The sequence below is a fragment of the Primulina tabacum genome, chromosome 12, assembly GCF_025594145.1.
Source record: "Primulina tabacum isolate GXHZ01 chromosome 12, ASM2559414v2, whole genome shotgun sequence".
In the NCBI taxonomy this organism is placed as follows: Eukaryota; Viridiplantae; Streptophyta; class Magnoliopsida; order Lamiales; family Gesneriaceae; genus Primulina; species Primulina tabacum.
Window position 1 is genome coordinate 9,154,665 of NC_134561.1, and position 18,725 is coordinate 9,173,389.

The 18,725-nt window shown below is 41.4% G+C and overlaps 1 protein-coding gene across 1 annotated transcript; it reads right to left on the bottom strand.

The window, feature by feature from the left end:
- Nucleotides 1–5,132: 5,132 nt before the first annotated feature.
- On the bottom strand, nt 5,133–18,725 carry LOC142520577 (U-box domain-containing protein 45). Its single transcript, XM_075623621.1, has 2 exons — nt 18,314–18,725; nt 5,133–6,270 (listed from the first exon to the last, which is right to left on the bottom strand). The coding sequence occupies exons 1-2, from the start codon at nt 18,667–18,669 to the stop codon at nt 5,445–5,447; spliced, it is 1,182 nt and encodes a 393-aa protein (XP_075479736.1). The 5' UTR covers nt 18,670–18,725; the 3' UTR covers nt 5,133–5,444.

Genomic DNA, 18,725 nt, shown 5'->3' on the forward strand with positions numbered 1-18,725 from the left:
AAAGGATGGGACATTTACGGTCAATGCCCAGCGCCTGAAGCACTACATGGGTGGCACCGTTGAGCCACAACTTGGAATCACCCGGTTCCAAGACAATTCGAACTGAGACCGGCCGACAGTCTAGCTCTCGACTGAAAATTGAGAACTTACTTTTCTTTCCCTTCTCTTGCATTTGACTTAATTTTTCTTTCGTGTCAATTTACTTATTTTCCTTTGCTGTTGTTTCGTTTTCATTTAAAATTAAAAAAAAATATATGATTTTGGCCAGAAAGGCTGGCGCTCGAGCTGTAATTTTATACCGCCCGAGCGCGAACGCTTGCCTCGGGATGAAAACTCGAGAGAGGCTGGCGCTCGAGCGGTAGTTTTCTACTGCTCGAGCGCGCCTGCATTTAAAGAAGCGAATTCCCCTTTCCCCTTTCATTCTGCGAAAGCAATTTTCTCCCCAAATCCCTAACTCTACCTCACCCTCTTTTCGATTTTGTGGTGCAGGAGCTTCAATCCCGACTCGAATCCTCGGCAAGGTGGAACAATCGTCTTAGGAGAACAAGAATCTTCATCACTCCAGTTCATACACCATCTCCATCTTCAACCACCATGGCTCCCAAGAAACAAAGAGGTAACCCCGGTTCTTCCTCTTCCTCTTCTTCGTTTGATAGAACACGCTTTGTAAGTGAGGCGGCTCGGAATAGATATGATCATGCAAAGATTCACAGAAACCCCATTCCTGAGAGGGGATTTCGTCGTACCTTTGAGGATAGATGCATGCCACCTCTCGTGGAGTTGGAAAGAAGAGGATGGGAAAAATTTAGCGAGCAACCTAAGGCGGCTGTGGTGTCTGTGGTTAGGGAATTCTACGCTAATGCCGTTGAACGAACTGATAGTAGGGCATTTGTTAGAGGACGGTTTGTGCCGTTTGATTCTGCCACGATTAACGCTCTCTTAGAAACGGCCGAGGTCGATGACTCTAATTTCCAGGCGTTGGTGGTTGATCCCAACTACAACTTGATTATCGAAACTCTTTGCCATCCGGGTGCGATTTGGAAACCGTTGGGCGGAGCACCAAGCTGTTTTGATGAGAAATACTTCAAAGCTGAAGTTGCCTTGTGGTATTTGTTTGTGGCCCGACGGATTATGCCAGTCTCGCACAAGAGCGAGGTGCAAAAGGAACGTGCGGTGCTACTTTTCGCCTTGACCCAAGGATACGACATCCATGTGGGCAAACTAATAACTTCTCAGATCATGTTGAGTGCTCACAACAGCCACATTGGTATGTTCTTTCCGACGATCATATCCGAACTGTGTGCACGGGCTGGGGTACATTTCCGAGACGACGAGGAGTGGCTTCAACCGATGAAGCCAATCTGTCAGGAGGATGAACAACGAAAAAGGGCGAAGCGACGGGCAGATTTCCCCACTCGGACGGAGGAAGCCGGTGGATCTAGCACTGCCGTCCCACGTCTGCCATCACAACCCCGGAGGCGACCCCAAAATGAAAAAATCGATGAAACCCTCGCCTTCATGACGCATCAAAATCAGATCAACTCGTACCTCATTGACCATGCAGCTCAAATGGACTCCATGATGCGCACTTTGCTCATACACAGGGGCATCGACCCAGGCACCTTCCCACCGACTATGCCACCCCCTCCCCTGTTCCATTTTCAGTACGACTACCAGCAGCAGGGGGACGCTTCCGGAGTGCCACCACCTGAGCACGACGACGACGAGTCTTGACCAGGGGAGTTTACTGTTTCCCCTTCTTTGCACTTGTATTTCTTTACCGCTTTATGTTTTCTTTCTTATCGTTGTTTCAGTCTAACATGTTTTTAGCTTTCATGTTTATGAGTCTGCATTTGTGTTTGCATTTCTGTGTTTTGAGTCTGTTGTGCAATAGGGACATTGCACACGTCTAGTATGAGGGGGTCGTCGTACGTCTTCTTATTTGTTTGCGTTCGTATTTGTCTTGCATGAGTGTCAGTGATGGTGAAACTAGTAAATTGGTAGCCGATGATGATTGTGGGATGAACGAACTGCATGTTATTTAGTCTGATCACTATGTGTGAATCCCCAAGTATATTGAATTTTGGTTATGCACACATAGTGGATTTTAATAGTGGTGTCGATGACAGTTAAGTTCAAAACAATCTGTGAGGGTAATCGGAGAAACATTAGATGCGAGTTGAACTTAAATGAATGTCTGTTGACATGAGGGACTAACCAGTAGCATGAATTCGAGTAGAAAATCAAGAGTACGTATCAAACATCCTCCTTCCAATCGTGCATAAGACCTGAAAATTCATCCTTAGGCCAGATAAATAAACATATACCAAAGCCTAGGGAGTACGTATGAGAAAACTATGCACCAAAAAAAAAAATTGGAATAATAAAGGGGATGTAAGGTGTGGAGGAGCCGAAAAAGGATGAAATCCTATCCCAAAGGCTAAAAAGAAGGAGATGTAAGGCGTTGAGGAATGTCAGAGAAAATCTCTGACAAGGGCATAGTGAAAATGATCTACGTACTCCCAATCTCCCTAAGTCAGTTGAACAGTTATAACTATTGACCCCATGCCTTCTGATGTTTGACCATGAAATTCTACCACTTTATGTGTTTACTGGTCGGTCCCAAATAGAAACAGAACTTAGGAGAGCGAAACTTGCGTTGACTTGTCTAGTTGGCAACCCGCATGATTTACGAATAAAACTGTCTGAAACACAAGCTAGAAAGATCCACGGCACACACGATCACACCTTTTGGAAAAATACAATTGTGTTGCGATGTTCTTAAAAGGGGTAGTAATGTATGTTGTGATTTGACTAAATGGATGTGGTTCAAACACCCGCTGAGGCAGGAGATACCAGTTCACTACTTCACCATCAGTTTAGTTATTTCAATACTCTCCCTTTTGTATTCGTTTCATGTTTCAATTGTAGTCGGTAACCTATTTTGCTTGAGGGCAAGCAAAAGGTTAGTATGAGGGGGTTGATACGTGTGGTTTTTACGTATCTTATTGCATTAGGTTGTGTGTGTTTGCATTGTGCATGCGTACATTTCGTTTACATTTGGTTCATTTTAGAGTAAAGCATATGCAGTTGATCATTTCTCACTTGTGCATGACGAATTTGCAGGAAAAATGGCCGGAAAACTAAAATTGGAGCCAAGTGCCAAGTAAAGTTGATGATGTCCAGAAGGTATGGCGCTCGGGCGGTAGTTTTATACCGCCCGGGCGCGAGATTGATCTTCCAAAGAGGCAAAGTACAGAGAGTTCGGCGCTCGGGCGGTAACTTTCTACCGTCCGAGCGCGAGATGCCACAAGCCCCAAGCAGACTACAGTAGATGTGGCGCTCGAGCGGTAATATTCTACCGCCCGAGCGCCGTTTATTTTTTGAAAAAATTCACAGCCGATTCCTTACCTTATGTGCTGAAGGGGGATGATATAAAAAGGTAGGTTGGACGTTTTAGAGGGGGGGAGACGAGATTCCAGAGCCGCCACAAGCTTTGGAGAGACTTTTGCGCTTGGATTGAAGATTTGAAATTTTCCGGGCATCGTTCTTCGCGTTTTTCGTCAATTCTCGTATTTCTAATTTGGTTTTCATCTTTTAAACTTTGTTTTGTTCATTTTCCATCATGAATTTTAGTAGCTAAACCTTAATATTTGTTGGGATTTAAGGGGAGCCTAACCCAAACTTTGATTTGAATTAATTTTTATTCGATTGTTGCGTAATTCTTGATTATACTATTGTTTTTCTTCGTGTTGTTAGAGCGTAGCTAACTTTAACAACGTTGTTATATTGCGAGTGAGTTCGAGAGAATAACTTGTGATAGGAACGAGTGGTATAATCCGTGGATCTACAATTTACATAGACATATGAAATTGGATACGCGCCGATAGTAATAGTCCTTAGGGTCGAAAACTAGGGGATTTCATAAATCGACATGCGATTCACTCTTGATAAATAATTAAAGACATTTAATTACTTCATTGAGTCGAATTAGTTTGGCATATCTCGAGAGAGTGTGTTCAATTGTAAAGGAAATCCTGTCGGAAGCATATAATCACTATCGAACGAATTAATTAATTAACGAGGGGTAGGTGAACCGAAATTCCCAACAAATTCATTTCTCATTGAATTTTACTCAACATTTTAGATATTAATTATCATTCATTACTTATTAAAGCATTTTATTTACATCTTCCTTTGAACATAGTAGTGTTAATTACTCAATCAAATTTCCGTTTCTAAAGATCTAGTAACTGAAAAGAATAATTGTTAAATACAGTCCTCAGTGGAACGATACTCGTACTCACTTACATTATACTATTACTTGACATCGTGCACTTACGATTAATTTTCGAGCTTACAAAACCATATTTTTATTGGGGATTTTACTGTGCAAGTTTTGCTCGACCAACAGCAATGCAATTTTCAATTTGTATGTCTTATTTCTCGTTTATCGATCTCCCCTCACACCGTATGCCTGAAACTTTGTGGCGGCTGTAAGTGCTCTGCATACCTTCTTTCCCACTTTTGATGGAACAAAAAGGAAGCCCTAGTTACATCCCGAATGCTTCAACAGTGCCTCTTCACCTCAAAGCTTTCTGAGATCTTAGTTTATGCATTTGTGCATGAAATAAGTAAATGTAGGTTAAGTTGCAAGCTTAACTTCACCTCTGCACTATTCACGTTACTCCTTATATCAAGAATTATGCATAAATATGTTTAAGTACGAGTGAAACTGGGAGAAAAAAAAAATAAAGTACCAAAACGAAAAACTTTCATACATCTCTACCTCATTCGTATTTCGTATTTCTTTCTTTCTCATTCTTTATTGCCTTCATTGCTTGGCTCGTGCAATAATTTTTGTAAGGTTATATATGACGTAGGAGTGCACTTAGCAAATGTCTTGTCACTCAGCTAAACCCAACAAAGATTTCGAGGGACAGGGAGGAGGCTCGACATGCGTTTTATGGATAATCACAAATTGGCCAGGTTGTCATTATAGACGCAACCCGTCTGCAAAAACTATTTTGGTGGACTTCTTCTTATTTAAATTTTTTACTTATAGTTTCAAACACAGCTATCTTATGATTTTTCCTACTTTTTCATAAATCTATAAATTTTGTCCAAGGTCGAATCGTCGAATTTTGTATTTCGACTACACTCAGATTTAATGTAATACCCGAAATTGGCAATATATACTATTTCTTTCAACAAAAACCGTAACTAATACAGAATAAACTGTCACGAATGCATCACTGATATACAACGCTTGATGAGGTCGTTAAAAATGACCTCTAGAAGACGTAGAAGGATACACCAACTTTAGTATGAATATCCGTATGAACTCTTTGAACCATCGTTTCTGGATTATGAAGTTGGGCATCAAAACACTCTTGCCTGTTTTTCGTTTCCACGACATGTGGATCTTGGGAACACGTGATTTCTCAAGTAGATTGAATCTTTGATGAGGTGCAAGATGAAGCCCGGATCTTTACACGGCTGAAGCTGAGCTCCATGCTCTTTTGAACTATGCCTTGTAATAGTCTCTTGGCAGTCTCGACGGCTTTATCTGTTCCATCAACATGCGCAGCAAAGTCGTAAACAATCCTCTCCAACTCAGAGGAGGTCAATCTACTTTCGGGAGGTGAATACCTAAGCAAATCCAAAAGAGTTCGAGCTCTCTCTTGAGCTACTGAAGTCCCCTCTGCTGTTAAACGTAGAAGACCGGGTATCGCACCTTCATTTAGAATAAGCTCCCTATATTTATCACGGCAGCTTTCGCACAAGGATAGTAAAGCTCCAACTGCGTGTTCCATGCTAATAGAGGATCCATCTTCGACAGTTTCGACTAAAGTTAAAATCCCACCATCTACGTTGGTAATTGCCATTCTTCCCTCCTCGGAACTAGAGATGATCTCAAGTAGGAAAGTAGTTTTCTCCGCGAACTTGGAGTACTTCTTGCACTCCTTTAGTAGGTGTATCAGAGGGGGAACTGCTTTAACATCAACAATCAGCTTTGGCCCCTCTTCGGAGATTGAAAGATTGTACAGGGCCGTTACTGCATCAACTTTTCCTTGCACACTTCCAGAGCAAAGGACTTGCACAAGTAAAGAAGCAGCCCCAGAAGCAGCTATTGCTGGTTTATTTGATGCAGCAGATGACAGCGCCAGAATCGCCGCACCTGCTAATTCTCTAAAATTGCCAGTTTGACATTTGAGGATCTCCACAAGAGGTGGAACAGCACCCAACGATACTATCCTGGTCTTGTTTCTGCAGAAAATAAACATATATAAATAAAGCACAAAGGGTAAAAGTCGCCGGATTGAAAAGAAAACATTAAATTGAAGAAACAGAAGAAAAATCGCCCACGAATCATGATATATGACAAAAAAATTCACATCATAAAGCAGCACAATTAATTGAAAGGAAATCTCCATTAGATGTACCCATATACCACTGAAGGACCCAATTATTATTGGGCCTAGATCCAAACAAGCCCAGAAGTCGTCTGGGAAGTCTAGAAAGAAGCAGAAAAATAAAATAGGAGGGGAAAAAGAGTCGTTATTCATTCGGTTGTTTTTGTTGCTTGGGAAAACATTTCATTCCCTTTTCAATTTAAACATCCAAAGATGCTAACACAGGACATAAATGGACGAATTACCCTTCATCACCTTCTGAATTACTTCGTTTAACAAAACATGTTTGTGAATTCAATAGAATAAAATGTAAGCTAGCATCTATGTGATCATGGTTGGACTCGATGAGACTAATTGATCCCACCACAAACAGCCATTACAACGAAAAACTCAGTTACTTTCAGCTCCTAAAGTTTTGTAATCTATCTTCAACTGACATTTAACTAACTTCTTTCAAATATTAGAGCCATGAAAAAATTTCAAGTTTGAATCCTCTTCAGTATACAACCACATGTAATCTATAATCCATCGTAATTTGTACTATAATGACCCGAATCCTTATTTTGAATGAAGTACAAATTAAGAGATAATTAAAGAGTTGTTAATTAAGTATTATTAAGGAATTGATAATTCGAGATCAAACTGTTTGGATCTACCGAATTTAAAATTGACAACCCGATCTATTTCAGATTACATTATCCCGATAAATCCAATTAGACAAATGAGATTCTGACACGTGGCAGATAAAATTGATTCGGATTTTCTGAACTAGTCCGGATTCAGCCAATAAATGGAAACTGATTTCTTTTGTTTCCTACACCGCATTCTTCAGAGAGAGTTCTAGCCTTATACCTTAGGTTTTCTAGCCAAATTCTAGGGCACTTTGGTGTCGGCAAATTTCGGAGCTAGTGTCGACTCGAGGAGGGTCGGTGAACTGAGATCGAGAGATCAGCTGAAATGGGCAGCATTTCGGGCTGCCCGAGCCTTAAATAGTGATTAAGGATCATTAGGGAGAACCTTGTAGCATGTTCTGTAATTCAGGATCTGGTTTGATAGTGATTTCATTATGTTGGTACTGTCTAGGTCCAGAGCTTTCTGTCAGATTGTTTTACTGAGGTACGTGATGTACTGACTGAGATATCCAAGAGTAGTACACACACTTATATGCTGCATATTTATTTGTTGCGTTATACATGTTTTACTGTTTTGGCATATTATGCATGACATATCATGTTGAGCCTGATATCTTTTGAGATATACCTCGTTTGTTAGGGCCGCTCAGCTCTATTCTGTATTGTGGACGATGGGGCATCGAGAGCTACAGTGTCCGACGGGACCCAGGAGATTTGATGACCTGGACATTGTAGATCCATGTCTTGATCTTGAGTGTGGGAGCTAAAACGTGCCTAGGGCAGATCAGAGACTACACACTCAAGCGCCTCTAGACTGAGCATGAGATTCTTGTCTTGATTATTGATATCCGAGCATATTGCATTTCGCATGCATCATATTAGTTTGCATACTCGTACATTCTTGTATTGGATCATTGTGGCTCACGTCCTTGTTTTCATTTCGGACACATCATTCCACGGAGCAGGTCTTAGGCTGGACGGTTCGGACGACCAGGGCAGTGGCTAGAGCAGTTGGGTTTTCGGTGGTGATCCAATGGAAGTTTTATGTGGTTTATTGTTTTCTTGTTCAAAATTATTTTTTCGATATGGTTGTGTTGACTGCTGTTATTGTTTTGTTTTCGTTTGGGTTGTAAGATGATTAAGTATTTTGTTTCCGCTGTTTAATTGTTGTTACTAAGTTTAATGTTCAATGTTTATTAGTCTGTTTAAAGTGGCTCGGGTAAGGGCGCTACATTTGCTGGTATCAGAGCATGCAAAGATTTTTGAGACATTAGTAACTCTGTTTTGAGAATTTAGAGGTTGATTTTGGTTTCCTTTCAGATGTCAGGAGATGGAAGCAGTCACGGAAGTGTGAGACATGTTATGGCCACGATGAGGCTGGCCGAGAACATCGTCGTAGAGATCGTGACGAAAGACGTCACCGAGATCATGATGAAAGAAGATGTAGAAACCGTGTCAAAATTATTGATTTCATGAAGATTGGACCTCGACCGTTGACCGGGGATGAGAATGCTGAAGCTTGGGTCGATATCATGGAGCAGTATTTTCGATTGTTGCACTTTGACGAGGATGAGAAGATGGAGGTAGCCGATTTCATGATCCAAGGAAAAGCTCGGAAATGGTGGAAACATGTTTCTCCAATTCTAGTTCAGTAGCATGGGCGGATTTGTTTGGTAACATTTCCGTCAGGCTTTCATCAATCATCACTTTCCGCCAACTCTTCGTCAAACGAAGGAGATGGAACTGTTGACCATTAAGCAAGGAGATTCGAGCATTGAGGATTAACAAAAGCGTTTCACGGATCTGTTGCCGTACGCTCCTCACATCAGTGAGAATTCTGCAGCAAAAATATTCTCACTTTTTGAATGGTTTGAACCAAGAGATTTTTTATCGGGTTTCTGTCTGTGACGATCCTACTTCGTACAAAAGATTAGTGAATCGTTGTCGTCAAGCCAAGATCAGTATTGCTAGGAGGAAGGCTGTGCAAGCTAGCAAAAGTTCTAGTTCGTTGGGACCAAGGGTCAGTCTTTCAAAATGTATGTATCTTCTTCTTCTTCCGGTTCTGGAGGGGTGCACAGCTTTGGTGGGAAAAAACTGCAATGTGGCCACTGCGGAGTCAATCACCAGACGGAGAATTGTCGAAGAGTAAAAGGTGCTTGTTTCAATTGTGGTGGTTTTGGTCACATGAAGAAGGATTGCCCTAATTTGGAGAATCGGAGTGGAGGCTGAGGTTCTACGACAGAGTCTTACAGTGGAAAACAGTATGAGGCCATTGTGCAAGAGAAAGGTTTTCCTACTCAAGGTTCTCGTCGTGGTGGAATATTCACAAGGATCTCAGCAACGCCCACGAGTTCAGGGACAAGTGTTTGCCCTAAACCAAGAACAAGCTGATGAGCAAAACGAGAGAATCATTGCAGCTAATTTTCTTTATGTGGTTTATCGTTTTCTCGTTCAGAATTAAGGTTTCGATATAGTTGTATTAATGTTTAAGACTGCTATTATTGTTCTGTTTTCGTTTGGGTGGTAAAATGATTAAGTATTTGGTTTCAGCTGTTTAATTGTTGTTATTAAGTAATGTTGCATATTTATTAGTCTGTTTAGTAGTAGCTCGGGTAAAGGTGCTACATTTGGTTAGCATAGACCATCCTTAAATGTTGGACATGTTCTTTATAAGACTACGAGGGTATACCGTATGTCATCACTAAAGACAATGACAAACTTGTCAAGATATTCCTTGAATACTCGGTTCATCAAATCCATCAATACCGCTGTAGCATTCGCCAAACCAAACGGCATCACAAAAAACTCGTAATGCCCATACCTTGTTCGAAATGCGGTCGCAGGAATATCACGTTGATGAATCGAAGTTGATGATATCCAGACCGTAAATCGATCTTCGAGTACACTGAAGTCCCTTGCAGTTGATCAAGCAAATCATCGATCCGTGGTAAAGGATATTTATACTTGACTGTTACTTGGTTCAACTGTCGATAATCTATGAAAGTCGCATAGACCCATCCTTCTTTTTAACTAACAACACTGGTGCTCCCCAAGGAGACACACTGGGTCTAATGTATCCCTTGTCAAGAATATCTTGTAACCGTTGTTTCAACTCTTTCATCTTTGTCGGTGCCAATCTATAAGGCGCTCTGGAGATAGGTGCGGTTCCGGTTACCAACTCTATCTCCGCTTCCACTTCCCTCTCCGGAAGAAAACCAGGAATTTCATCGGGGAAAACATCAGGTAATTCATCGACCACTGGAATGTTCTTCACGTCGATTACATCCTTCGATACATCAACAGCATAAATGAGGTATCCTTCTCCTCCTTTCGGTAAAGCCCGTTGTGCCTTTACAGTAGACACTACTGGCATTGGAGGTCAAGCTCCCTCACCGAAGAATAACCAATTCTCGTCTCCTTCTGGACGAAACTGAAAGATACGTTGCTAACAATCGACAGCCGCTTTTATACTTAGTCAATAGGTTGATTCCCATAATAAAATCGAAATCTTCCATATCCAGGCAAACAAGTATTTTCCCTCAAACACTAACAAACAGTCTACTACAGTTCGCATAGCTAAAACCTTTTGTCCCATCGGTGTAGACACCGACATCAAAACATCTAATGACACGTAGGGTAGTTTATGCTTCTTAACAAACATTGATGCTATGAATGAATGCGCTGGCCCAGTGACATTTAATAAATATGCAGGAATACCACATAAAAGAAAATTACTTGCAATGACTCTCTCGTTTTGCTCCTCAACTTGTTCTTGGTTTAGGGCAAACACTTGTCCCTGAACTCGTGGGCGTTGCTGAGATCCTTGTGATATTCCACCACGACAAGAACATTGAACAGGAAACCTTTCTGTTGTACAGAGGCCTCAGACTGTAAGACCCTGTCATGGAACCTCCGCCTCCACTTTGATTCTCCAAATTAGGTCAATCCCTCATCATGTGACCAAAACCACCACAATTGAAACAAGCATCTGTAACTCTTCGACAATTCTCCACCTGGAAATTGCCTCCGCGGTGACCACATTGTAGCTTTTTCCTACAAAAGTTGTGCACCCCTCCAGAACACGAAGAATAAGATACAGACTTCTTCAAAGACAGACCCCTCGGTCCCAACGAACTACAACTTTTGCTAGATTGTATAGCCTTCCTCCTAGCAATACTGATCTCGGCTCGACGACAACGATTCACTAATCCTTCGTACGAAGTAGGATGGTCACAGACAGAAACCCGATCAAAAATCTCCTGGTTCAAACTATTCAAAAGGTGAGAATATTTTGCGGCAGAATTCTCGCTGATGTGAGGAGCGTACGACAACATATCCGTAAATCGCTTTTGGTAATTCTCAATGCTTGAATCTCCTTGCTTAATGGTCAACAGTTCCATCTCCTTCGCCTGACAAAGAGCTGACGGAAAGTGACGATTGATGAAGGCCTGCCAGAAATGTTCCCAATGAATCCCCGCCCATGCTACTGAACTAGAATTGCATAAATAGGTTTCCACCATTTCCAAGCTTTTCCTTGGATCATGAAATCGGCTACCTCGTACCCTCGAGATCATCAACGTGATATTCATGCGACTGCATTTCAAACAAGGTATGGGCATTACGAGTTTTTAGTGATGTCGTTTGGTTTGACGAATGTTACAGCGGTATCGATGGATTTGACGAACCGAGTATTACAGGAGTATCTTGACAAGTTTGTCATTGTCTTTAGTGATGGCATACGGTATACCTTCGTAGCCTTGAAAAGAACATGCCCAACATTTAAGGATGGTCTATGCTAACCAAATGTAGCACCTTTACCCGAGCAACTACTAAACAAATTAATAAATATGTAACACTACTTAATAACAACAATTAAACAGCGGAAACAAAATACTTAATCATTTTACCACCCAAATGAAAACTGAACAATAAGAGCAGTGTTAAACATTAATACAACTATATCGAAAAGTAATTTTGAACGAGAAAACGATAAACCACATAAAGAAAATTAGCTGCAATGAGCCTCTCGTTTTGCTCCTCAGCTTGTTCTTGGTTTAGGTCAAACACTTGTCCCTGAACTCGTGGGCGTTGCTGAGATCCTTATGAATATTCTACCACGACGAGAACCTTGAGTAGGAAAACCATTCTCTTGCACAATGGCCTCAGACTGTTTTCCACTGTAAGACCCTGTCGTAGAACCTCCGCCTCCACTCCGATTCTCCAAATTAGGGCAATCCTTCTTCATGTGATCAAAACCACCACAATTGAAACAAGCACTTGTTACTCTTCGACAATTCTCCGTCTGGTGATTGCCTCCGCAGTGGCCACATTGCAGCTTTTTCCTACCAAAGCTGCGCACCCCTCCAGAACCGGAAGAAGAAGATACATACATTTTGAAAGACTGACATTTGGTCCCAACGAACTAGAACTTTTGCTAGCTTGCACAGCCTTCCTCCTAGCAATACTGATCTTGGCTTGACGACAACGAATCACTAATCTTTTGTACGAAGTAGGATCGTCACAGACAGAAACCCGATCAAAAATCTCCTGGTTCAAACCATTCAAAAAGCGAGAATATTTTTGCTGCAGAATTCTCACTGATGTGAGGAGCGTACGGCAACAGATCCGTAAAACGCTTTTGGTAATCCTCAATGCTCGAATCTCCTTGCTTAATGGTCAACAGTTACATCTCCTTCGCCTGACAAAGAGCTGGCGGAAAGTGATTATTGATGAAAGTCTGACGGAAATGTTCACAACGTACTAGAATTGGAGAAACATGTTTCCGCCATTTTCGAGCTTCTCCTTGGATCATGAAATCGGCTACGTCCATCTTCTCATCCTCGTCAAAGTGCAGCACGCGAAAACACTGCTCCATGATATCAACCCAAGCTTCAACAACATCAGAATTCTTATCTCCGGTCAACGATGGAGGTCCAGTCTCATGAAATCCATAATGTTAACACGGTTCCTACGTCTCCTTTCATCATGATCTCGGTGACGCCTTCCATCACGATCTCTACGACGATGTTCTGGGCCAACCTCATCGTCGCCATAACGGCATTGTCTCACACTTCCGTGACTGTTTCCATCTTCTGACATCTGAAAGGAAACCAAAATCAACCTCTAAATCCTCAAAACAGAATTACTAATGCCCCAAAAATCTTTGCATGCTCTGATACCACCAAATGTAGCGCCTTTACCCGAGCCACTACTAAAAATACTAATAAACATGCAACATTAAACTTAATAACAATAATTAAACAGCGGAAACCAAAATATTTAATCATCTTACAATCAAAATGAAAACAGAACAATAACAATAGTTAATACAACCATATCGAAAACAAAATTCTGAACGAGAAAACGATAACCACAACTTCCACTGGATCACCACCGAAAACCCAATTGCTCTAGCCACAGGCCTGGCCGTCCGAACTGTCCAACCTAATACCTGACCCGTGGAATGGGATGCCCAAAATGAAAACAAGGATGTGAGCGACAATCGGCCAATTCGAAAATGTACGAGCATACAAACTGATATGATGCATACAAAATGCAATATGCTCGGATATCAAGGATCAAATCAAGAATCTCATGCTCAGTCTAGAGGCGCCTGAGTGTGTAGTCTCTGATCTGCCCTAGGCATGTTTTGGCTCTCACACTCATCACCAAGACGTGGACCTACAATGTCCAGGTCATCAGAGCCTGCGGGTCCCATCGGACACTGTAGCTCTTGATGCCTTATCGTCCACAATACAGAATAGGGCTGAGCGGCCCCAACAAATGAGGTATATCTCAAAAGATATCAGGCTCAACATGATATATCATGCATAATATGCCGAAGCAGTAAAAACATATATCAAGCAACAGACATATGCAACATATAAGTGTGTATACTACGCTTGGATATCTCAGTCAGTACATCAGGTACCTCACCAAAACAATATGACAGAAAGCTCTGAACCTAGACAATACCAACATAATGAAATCACTGTCAAACTAGATCCTGAATTATCAAACATGCTACAAAGTTCTCCCTAATGATCATTAAATCACTATTTAAAGCTTAAGGATCATACCTGCGTCTGTCGTCATCCCGCTGATGATGTTTCGATCTCAGTTCACCGACCCTTCCTCGAGCCGACATTAGCTCCGAAACTTCCCGACACCAAAGTGCCCTAGAAAGTGGCTAAAAAACCTAAGGTATACGGCTAGAACTCTCTCTGAAGAATGCGGTGTAGGAAACAAAAGAAATCAGCTTCCATTTATAGGCTGCATCCGGACTAGTTCGGAAAATCCGAATCAATCTTATCTGTCATGTGTCAGAATCTCATTTGTCTAGTTGAATTTTCTCGGGATAATGTAATCTGAATTAGATCGGGTTATCCATTTTAAATTCGGTGGATCCCAACAGCTTGATCTCGACTTATCAATTCCTTAATAATACTTAATTAAGGACTCTTTAATTATAAAGAAACGTGTTTACCAGTTTGTAACCAAGTGTTTGGTTTGTCAGCAAGTGAAAGATGAACATCGACTACCAGGAGGATTACTTCAGAATCTTTTTATCTCTGAGTGGAAGTGGGAGCATGGGACAATGGATTTTGTCACTCACTTGTCGTTGTCTTTTAAGAACTGTGATGCCATTTGGGTTGTTGTGGTTCGAATGACTAAGTCAACACATTTCATTCCGTATAGTCGGGAATATAGTTTCGATCGCATGGCAAGACTATACATAAGAGATTCTTAAATATCATGGTGTGCCAAGTCAGTGACAGAGATCCACGCTTTACCTCAAGATTCTGGGGAAATTTTCAATAAGCGTTGGGAACGACATTGAGTCTGAGTACTACCTATCATCCAGAGACCGATGGTCAGTCTGAGAGGACTATTCAGACACTCGAGGACATGTTGCGTGCTTGTGCTCTGGATTTTGGACCAGCATGGCATGATCATCTGCCGCTTGTGGAGTTTGCATATTACAATAGCTACCACAGCAGCATTGGTATGGCTCCGTTCGAAGCATTATATGGTAGATGTTGCCGTACTCCATCGTTTTAGGACGAAGTAGGAGAACGACAAGTGCAAGGACCTGAATTAGTGCAACAAGCGATTGACCAAGTGGAATTGATCAAGAAGAGAATTAAAACTGCACAAGATCATCATTAATGAGTTACGCGAATACCAAGCGTAGGCCCTTACAGTTTCAGTCAGGGGAAAAGGTTTCCTTAAAGTTTCACCATTCCGCAAGGTAATGAGATTTGGACTCAAGGGAAAATTAGCCCCAAGATTCATCGGACCTTTCGAGATCTTGGAATGTGTTGGAAATTTGGCGTATCGATTGGCGTTCCCGCCGTATCTGTCCAGCATTCATAATGTCTTTCATGTATGGTTGCTACGGTGGTATGTAGCAGATGAATCGCACGTTCTTGGTCGGACAGATGTTCAACTTGAAGAAGACTTGACTTATGTCGAGCAGCAACTTTTAATACTGAGTAAGAAAGAGAAAAAGCTCAGAAAGAAGACCATTCCACTTGTTTAGTGCAATGGCAACGCCGAGGTACTGCTGAGGCGACTTGGGAGTTAGAGAGTCGTACGCACTCAGAGTATCCACATTTGTTTTGAGTTGTATCTTTGTAATCATTAGTTGTATTTTATTCAGTTGTATTGTACTTCAGTTCTGATTTCGATGACGAAATCTTTGTAAAGAGGGGAGGATGTAATGACCCGAATCTTTAGTTTGAATGAAGTACAAATTAAGAGATAATTAAAGAGTTGTTACTTAAGTATTATTAAGGAATTGATAATTCGAGATCAAGTTGTTGAGATCTACCGAATTTAAAATGGACAACCCGATCTACTTCTGATTACATTATCCCGAGAAATACAACTAGACAAATGAGATTCTGACACGTAGCTATTAAGATGGATTCCGATTTTCTGAACTACTCTGGAGGCAGCCTATAAATAGAAGCTGATTTCTTTTGTTTCCTACACCGCATTCTTCAGAGAGAGTTCTAGCCTTATAACTTAGGTTTTCTAGCCAGTTTTTAGGGCACTTTGGTGTCGGGAAGTTTCGGAGCTAGTGTCGACTCGAGGAGGTTTGGTGAACTGAAATCGAGACATCATCAGCGGGCTGACGACGGACTCAGGTATAATCCTCAAGCCTTAAATAGTGATTAAGGGTCATTAGGGAGAACCTTGTACCATGTTTGGTAATTCAGAATCTGGTTTGATAGTGATTTCATTATGTTGTTATTGTCTAGGTTCAGAGCTTCCTGTCAGATTGTTTTAGTGAGGTACATGATGTACTGACTGAGATATTCAAGCGTAGTATACACACTTATATGCTGTATATTTATCTGTTGCATGAAACATGTTTTACTGCTTTGGCATATTATGCATGGCATAGTATGTTGAGCCTGATATCTTTTGATATATATTTCGTTTGTTGGGGCCGCTCAGCCCTATTCTGTATTGTGGACGATGGGGCATCAAAACTACAGTGTCCGACGGGACCCGTAGGCTTCGATGACCTGGACATTGTAGGTCCACGCCTTGATCATGAGTGTGGGAACCAAAACATGCCTAGGGCAGATCAGAGACTACACACTCAGGCGCCTCTAGACTGAGCATGAGATTCTTGACTTGATTCTAGATATCCGAGCATATTGCATTTCGCATGCATCATATTAGTTTGTATACTTATACATTCTCGTATTGGGCTATTGTCGCTCACGTCTTTTTTTCATCTTGAACACCCCATTCCACGGGGCAGGTCTTAGGTTGGACGGTTCGGACGGCCAGGGCAGTGGCTAGAGCAGTTGGGTTTTCGGTGGTGACCCTTATGTTTTCGATATGGTTGTATTGACTGCTATTATTGTTCTGTTTTCGTTTGGGTTGCAAGATGATTAAGTATTTGGTTTTCGCTGTTTAATTGTTGTTATTAAGTTTAATGTTCAATGTTTATTAGTCTGTTTAATAGTGACTCGGGTAAGGGCGCTATATGTGCTAGAACCTCGCATTCATTATGTGCACTTTACTATATTAAGGTCATCTCTTTCTCAGTTATTTGTTGTATTTGTCCTGATTTACTTTCAGGAAAAGCCGAGGATGAGGAAAGCAAGATAGATGAAAAAGAAAAGGCCAAGTTTTCCTACTCAGTGATTAATAGATTTTAGAAAATAATAGTTGGAGTAGAGAGAGCTGTGGGGCGATAAATAATTACTTTACCCCACTAGCTGATTCAACTAAGTGGACAATGGCAGCTCTATTTTGTCAGTTGATGTATGCTTTTCTCAGTTGAAATACCATATGTAGTTTGTGCTTCATCAAGTCCATCCTATTAGGTTTCTGGGATCAGAGAATGATCTGCAAAGTTCACTTCACCTTACATTACTCAAGGGGCATTTTATGCCTCACAAAAGGTGTAATTAAAGTAAAAAAGCGAGAATAACTCTCTTCTCTATGAAGGGATCTAGAATAAGAAAATCAGGTTCGACATTCCAAGGGAGTTCTCCGAACAGTTCCATAATAAATCTCATCATTGCTCTGTAGCAGCTGACACTACAATATAAATCAAAATTTCCTGCAAAACAAAGGAAATTTCAAGTAGCAAGTTTAACTGCCAAACTTGTCAAGAAGAAGCCCACGACATAGTAACAGACAAAAAAATCCTGTAAACTTGGAACACCTAAACTGCAAATGAACATGGCTTGTCGCATCGGTAGGTTGACCTAATGCAATAAAACATCCAAGGCCAGTGTAGCCAGTATTTTGACAACTGAGAAGCATTGATAATTACAAAGTCCTCAATCTCCAGTGTTTGCATTCACACACTCGAAACCAACAAAGACAATCTCATCCAAAAGAAAATAAGAGGCATTCTAATCTTACTGGCTTAATTAATCACACTAAAATGACAAACTAACTCTTTCACTCGTCCATTAAAGATACCACAGAACATCACCGGAATTATCACCAATGACATCTTCGATTTTTTCTCAGCTAAAAACATTCCAAAACATCAACATCTGGAAACTGTATAGTATATGTACTCGCTCTCTAATCATGCACAATCAAATATTGAAGTCTTAGTCCGATTTATAAGAGCAAAAGGAAAATTAATTCAACAAGAAAGAACCTAAGCACATCACATCTCGCAGCAATTATTCAATTTCAGATATTTTCAATCTAAGCTGCAGAAACCCTTCTCAAGCAAGAAATATATCAAATTCAAAGCACGAAAAGGGAGGGAACAGAAACCTCAAATTACGAGCGGCGAGATTGAGAAGCGCGAGCAGAGCAGCCTCGCGAGCGGATAGAGGGAACCGATTGTTGAGCATAGAGACGAGCGGCTCAATCGCCCCGGAAGCGGCGAAGCGGCAGCGCACAGCGGACTTGGAGTTGTAATTGGAGGACTTTCTCACCATCTTCCTGACTTCTTTGGCCGCCTCAATTCTCATCATCAGATCTCCATTCTTGAGCCTCCAAGCAACCTCGTCCACCATTATCGCCCGATTTCTGAGCGGCGAATTCTGGAATTTGACAATATTGTAATCTTCTTCCTCGTCTTCTTCTTCCTCCTTGTTGAGCATTGCCTCCTCCTCCTCCTCCTCCATTTTTGCCCTCTTCTTCTCTCCGAATTTGGATACGGCCGCTTCGTATTCGGATGACT

Excerpts from the sequence above, each read along its gene's own strand:
- LOC142520577 (XM_075623621.1), bottom strand. The coding sequence starts at position 18,669 with ATGGAGGAGGAGGAGGAGGAGGCAATGCTCAACAAGGAGGAAGAAGAA. Across the intron at positions 6,271-18,313 it reads CTCGCCGCTCGTAATTTGAG|AAACAAGACCAGGATAGTAT; the intron begins GTTTCTGTTCCC and ends TATTTTCTGCAG.